The 6660-nt window shown below is 34.2% G+C and overlaps 1 protein-coding gene across 1 annotated transcript; it reads left to right on the plus strand.

Annotated features, from left to right (window-relative positions):
• Window positions 1–2416: 2416 nt before the first annotated feature.
• LOC131639180 (protein FLX-like 4) lies at window positions 2417–6415 on the plus strand. Its single transcript, XM_058909685.1, has 3 exons — window positions 2417–3063; window positions 5544–5683; window positions 5773–6415. Exons 1-3 carry the CDS (start codon window positions 2615–2617, stop codon window positions 5982–5984), a joined length of 801 nt encoding a protein of 266 aa, XP_058765668.1. The 5' UTR covers window positions 2417–2614; the 3' UTR covers window positions 5985–6415.
• The last annotated feature ends 245 nt before the right edge of the window (window positions 6416–6660 follow it).

The following is a 6660-nucleotide window of genomic DNA, read 5'->3' on the forward strand; positions in this document are numbered from 1 at the left end:
ACCCTATACAAGGTGATTTACCTCAACTGAGGATTTAATCCACTAATCACACGAGATTACAATGGTTTTCCACTTAGACAACTTCTAAGTCTTCTAGAGTCTTCTGATCACAACCTGATCACTCTAGGAACAAATGCTTAGACACAAGCTAAGACTTTCTTAGAGTATCCTGACCACCACGTGATCACTCTAATTACAACTGCTTAGACACAAGCTAAGACTTCCTAGAGTATCCTGATCAACACTTGATCACTCTAGTTACTTACAAATTAATGTAATCAATTCTAAGAGTATTACAATTGCTTCTTAAAAGCGATAATCACAAACTGTGATATTTCTCTTACAGATTTAAGCTTAGACTCACTAAAGTATTACAACAGTAATGTAGTGAGGTTGAAGATGAAGTTTCTGAGCTTTGAGTTGAACAGCGTTTCAGCAAGTTTTTCAGAATAAGTTCGTTCAGGATTCGTAACCTTGCTTCTCATCAGAACTTCATATTTATAGGCGTTTGAGAAGATGACCGTTGGGAGCATTTAATGCTTTGCGTATTCCGTACAGCATTGCATTTAATGTTTCACTGTTTTGTCAACTACCTCGAGCCTTGCTTTTGCTGTGACTACTGACATTGCCTTTAATAGCTTCTAACGTTCCTTTTGTCAGTCAGCGTAGCCTGCCATCTAGTACTTGATTCTGATTTGTTCTTTGTAAATACTACGTTGAAAATCATCAGAGTACAAACAGCTTGGTGCAGAGCATCTTCTGATCTTCTGATCTTGATATGCTTCTGAGCGTGATTCCATGACTTCAGTGCTTCTGCTTCTGAACTCAAGTTCTTCTGATGCTTCTAATAGACCATGTTCTGATTCTGCTTGACCATCTTCTGATGTCTTGCCAGACCATGTGCTGAAGTTGCATACTGAACCTTCTGAGTCAAAGCTTCTTAGCGCTAATTTGTGCATACTCTTTATATATTTCCTGAAAGGGAAATTGCATAGGATTAGAGTACCACATTATCTTGAGCAAAATTCATATACATTGTTATCATCAAAACTAAGATTATTGATCAGAACAATTTTTGTTCTAACATAAAATACCTCTCATTATCGACAATTACTAACTTAGACATCAAAGTGTTTACCAATAGAGAATAAACTAGGGGTGACAAAATGGATGGATTAGATGGACCAAATCAATCCATTAATCCATTACCAATCCACTAAACTCTCTTAATAAAAATTCAATCAAACACATCCATTAAAGAATAAAGTCCATCCATTAACATATATTCTAATGGATGAATATCTATCCATCCAAAAAATAATTAAAAAATTCTTAATGTTATTTTAAATTTTATAAAAAGAATAATTTAAATATTCTAAAATACTTTTTAAATTTCATAAAAAAATTAAATATTTTAAAATATTTTTTCTGTTTTTCCGAAAAAAACTCGAATTTTTGTTTATTGAAAAAAATTGACTTTTTGTTTTTTTGAAAAAAAACTCGACTTTTTGGTTTTTCCGAAAAAACTCGTTTTCTTTCTTCGTTTTTCTGAAAAAACTCGATTTTTCTTTTTTCCAAAAAAACTCGATTTTTTGTTTTTTCGAAAAAAACTCAATTTTTTCGTTTTCCAAAAAAAAACTCGACTTTTTTGTTTTTAAGAAAAAACTTGATTATTCGTTTTTTCAAAAAACTCGATTTTTTTCTTTTTTCGAAAAAACTTGATTTTTCATTTTTTCAAAAAAAAACTCGATATTTCGTCTTTTTTGAAGAAATTCGATTTTTTGTTTTCCCGAAAAAAAACTTAATTTTTTTTATTTTCAAATTTTATTATTTTTTTAAAAATAATCTATTAAATTATCAAAATGTGTTGGATGAATTGATTTATTCAGGTACATAATTGGATGGATTTAATCCATCCATTAAGTTATTTTTTATGTCTGATAGATTGAATGGATTTTAACTTAAGGCTGTGTTTGGATTGATGGAATCGGATGGAGCGGAGCGGAATGGAATGGAATAAAATGATATTCCGTTGTTTGGATAATTTAAAAACGGATGGAGCGGAGCGGAAAGGAGTGGTATGGATTCCATTCCATTCCATCACTTACCACCATATTCCTTCCCCTCCGATTTGGGCGGAATGAATAATTTGTCTTATTCCGTTCTAAAATTTCCAAACAATGGAATGATAAATTCGTTCCGCTCAGTTCCACTCCGCTCCATTCCATTCCGTTCCGTTCATTTTGTGATATCCAAACATACCCTAATGGATCGAATTGCTACCTAAAGTAAGATTTGAGGCACTTGTCACTCAAATGAGAAACTCAAACCTAATCCACTTACTAAAAAGAGGTCGATTATCATCACTAAAAAAGAAAAGGAAAACAATTTCATTTTAACAACTAGTTAATAAATTTAAACCCTAAATTAATAAACAGCAACTCTGGAAGAAAAGAAAAACGTTTTGTTGCCCCTTGTTGTATCAGAGTCGGACCGAACTCAACTCTCCGGCAACGCACCAAAGCATTGCATCACCGAAGATCAGAGCTCCACTCTGCATCACCATTCCTCAATTAGGGTTTCGATGTTTACATAATTTCAAGTTTCTTTCACAATGAGGCACAGTCACGGTTCATATCCTCCTCAACTATTGGAAAACAAACTCGCTCATCAAGAAGCCGAAATCGAGCGAATCTCCGGCGAAAATCACAGATTATCGATCACACATAGAGCCTTAAGAGACGCACTCGTTGATGCTGCACAAGATGTGCAAAAGATAAAATCACACATTAGAAGCACTCAGACTGAGAGTGATATTCAGATTAGGGTTTTGCTTGATAAGATGGCGAAAATGGAGGTTGAGATTAGAGGTGGTGATGTTGTCAAGAAGGAGCTTCAAGAGGCGCATTTGGAGGCGCAGAGTTTGGCGGGTTCTAGGCAGGAATTGAGGTCGCAAATTCAGTTGGCGAGGCAGGAGTTGAAGATGGTTGTTGGTGATGTTGAAAGGATACCTGATTTGCAGGCTGAATTTGAGGGGTTAATGCAAGAACATATAATGATTCGGTGAGTATCCAAGTTTATACAGTATTTGGCATAGCAATTCTTCAATGTATTTAGTTAAGTCTGTTATTATATGGTCGAATCACTTATTTGAAAACATGGGTTTTCACATAGCATATTGGCAACTTCTGATCATGCTACTGATTCTGCCCAATGTTGTTTTTATTATGTTTGTTATAGTTGTTATCATGGTTATGGGAATCTGACTATACACTAGGTTTTAAAAAATGGTTCATTACTGCGAAAACAGCCGCGGAAAAATGGTATCAGGTGTCGATACTGATACCTTTATTCACCTTTTTTGTGATAAAGAACAAATTGTGGTTAATTTACATCGCGACAACCGCAATTAGCCTCGCAACACCTGAACCGACCGAAATTGTGAAAGCCTTTACGTGATCGCGACCGTTATTTAAAACTTGCGCTAGTACATCTTGATTTGATACAAAACTAGATCTAATCGACAAGAATCCCAGTGTCTATGTACTTTTGAAATGAATCTCATCTTGAGTTGTGATTCACTATGATGAATTCTGATTCATTCTAATGAGAATGAATCGCTACCTAACTTTAGTGTAGCTAGACAATTTTTGTCAATTTTGTATGGCCTTGCTTTTATTTTGTTGTTTTTTTAATTTATGACTTGGATCTTGAATTAATTTTAGGTCAGTACATGATATACTAGCTAATAATTTTGCTATGTTACTTTTTTTTACTTTGAAATGTCATGTTCTTGATGGTAATGTATCTCATGATTGATAACAAGATTCGATTCACGATTTTCAGAGCTGGTCTTCTAATTCACGAATTATTTCTAGGTCAGTACTCCCTCCGTCCCACAATGAGTGACCCAGTTGACCATTTCACACATATAAAGAAAAATGTGTAAAAGTAAGAGAGAGTAATGTTTTTACTATAATACCCCCTTATCATGTGTTGGAAATGATGAAATTTTTATTAATTAGAGGGTAGAATTGGAAAAAGTGTATTGAAAATTTAAATGGGTCATTCATTTTGGGACACTATTTTATTTTAAATGGGTCACTCGTTGTGGGACGGATGAGTGCGTGATATACTAGCTTATAATTTTGCTATGTTACTTGTTTTTACTTTGAAATGTCATTTTCTTATTGGTAATGTATCTTTTGATTCATAACAAGATTCGATTCACGATTTGCAGAGCTGGTCTTCTAATTCACGATTTGAAACTTGATTTGATAATCATAGTAGTTATACCAACCATGAGAATGAACATAGAAGTACACTTCTTTCTATAAGCAAATACTGCATATTTTATCCCTTTCCTTAACATACAGAAATATGAAACCATCTAAGAAGTTTATTCATGTTAGTTTATCAATGGTGAGTATGGTAATAGAAAAGTTACGATACATAAATTCTTGACAGACTATTATATAGTTTCTATTCCTTTCTTGGAACTTTCTAAGCTTAATGGGATATGTCTGCATTCAATTTTAAGATATGGCATGCTGTGTTGTTAAATAACCGGTATAGTGCCGCTATACCTCGACTACATATCGGAAATTTGGAGCAACCATGACAAAATTCGATACACAATTGGAATTCCGCTACCAATGCTATAGTGGTGGCTTTTTTTGCATATTGGTGATAGAGGTTATGGCTTACAAATTGGAAGTTGTTGTTATTGTGCTTTTCCCCCTAATAAAAACATTAAAAATATGATGTGAGCTTCACATGACATATTTTTAGAAACATTATAAATAAAATAAGGATGAGTTGGTGATGATACGGGGCTTGTGTAATCTCTACTAGGTAACCTCTCATTACTAAACCGCTTCTGCCTCTCCATCGTCTCTCTTCACTTCATATTTCACTTAATCTCCTTTAAGTCACTTTTAATTTATGTTTCTGGCTTTCTGCAGCAATGTAGCTATCTATGCATCATGCTTTATTAGTTGTTTTGAACTATTGAGTTTTTGAGTTTTATGTTGGACACTTTTGTTTTCTGTTTATGTAGCTTTTATTTGTGTGCAACATGCTTTATTTTATATACAATTATTTATTTCAACGGTTTTGCGGCTTCCTCAATTTACCCTCAACACTAACCGCAATTTCTCATATTGGATTTTGCCGATCCACTGTTATAAACACTGAAGGCATGTTATCTTTGAAGTGGATATTATGGGTAATGGATATCATAATAGTTTGAGTTTCCTATTGTGAAACCAGTGTGAGATGGAGTGAAAAATCAGATCAAAACTTGTATGAAGGGCTCCTGAATCATATGAGGGTTCGATGATATTGTTTATAATATCTATCAATTTGTGCTTTAAGTCAGTTTTGTTATCCATGAGTACCACTATATGCCTGAAATCTTTGAATAACTTGTTCCTCTTCTGCATCATGTTGCATACTTTCTTTGTCTCAGTTTGTTGCCTTAAATTTTCATCTCCTTTTTTGCTAACTAATCTTGTAAATATTCAAATCTTCTTGGCTAATAGTGACACATTCGACTATGAAAAGAGCAAAAATGTCGAGCTAGTAGATCAATTGAAAGCGAAAGAGAAGAAAGTAATAGCCATGGCAAGAGAAGTTGAAATGTTACGATCTGAGATTTTGAATGCTGAGAAAAGAATAAATGGTAAGTCAGAGTCTCTTCCTTCAGTACGTTATTGTCTCTTCATATGATATCATGCATATGTTTCTGATGGATTCATACTATGCAAACAGCATCAAATATGTATGGAGCTGCTCCCCCGGTAGATGGCAATGGTCCCTTTCTCGATCCCTACGGGAGAGCTCATGGTCAGATGGCTTTTGGTCAAGTAGGAGAATCTATGGTGCCAGTTGGTGGCAGCAATGGAGTAGCAGTTGTAAATAGTGCTGATGGTAGCGGTGCTGGTTGGGCAGGTCAATATGATCCCTCAATCGCTGGGAGGTGAAGTTTAATGATGCTGGTTGGGCGGATCAATATGATCGCTTCCTGTGTAAATCTTAGATTGGATGGCTTTATTGATGGCTCATTTCCTTAAAACATAATGAAGTTTTGGGAATTGTTGAATTGAACTTGCAAATGGAGGAGCTAGAAATATGTCTCGCAAACAACTTACTGCAGGTGAAGTTGTAAGACTTGCAAGCATATCCATGTAGCAGTGAGCAAATTATGTTATTGTTATTTATTTTAGTTTTTAACCTGGATGACACAATTTTCATATAAAACATGCTAAGGATCTGATATCCATTCGAAGCGATGAGACTGTTTGCAAACAAGTAAACTCAATTAGTTTTTTTTCCCATGTTTTCGTAATAACACTGTAAATCTTTTGCCAACTCGAGTTAAATTTTCCATTCTGCAATTGTAGATGCTTTTGTAACAGGTAATGCATATGCTTAGTGATATTAGCTCTAGCAATGACAAAACATAAGTTAGTCTATGAAATTTGCATTGGACATTAATGTGTACATTCACAATGATAATTGTGCATTACTATAATTTAACATTGACTTGATAAGTGTCCATGATAATGGTGCATTACTATAATTTAACATTGCATGACTATAATTTAACATTGACTTGATCAAGGTCCATGAGAGAACATTCTTCTTTTCAACAACACA

This window comes from Vicia villosa, unplaced genomic scaffold (assembly GCF_029867415.1).
Source record: "Vicia villosa cultivar HV-30 ecotype Madison, WI unplaced genomic scaffold, Vvil1.0 ctg.002549F_1_1, whole genome shotgun sequence".
Lineage (NCBI taxonomy): Eukaryota > Viridiplantae > Streptophyta > Magnoliopsida > Fabales > Fabaceae > Vicia > Vicia villosa.

Bases quoted from the DNA above. Each gene is read 5' to 3' on its own strand.
- LOC131639180 (XM_058909685.1), top strand. From the start codon at position 2,615: ATGAGGCACAGTCACGGTTCATATCCTCCTCAACTATTGGAAAACAAA. The intron at 3,064-5,543 runs GTGAGTATCCAA...CTTGGCTAATAG, and splicing joins CAAGAACATATAATGATTCG to TGACACATTCGACTATGAAA. The intron at 5,684-5,772 runs GTAAGTCAGAGT...CTATGCAAACAG, and splicing joins TGCTGAGAAAAGAATAAATG to CATCAAATATGTATGGAGCT.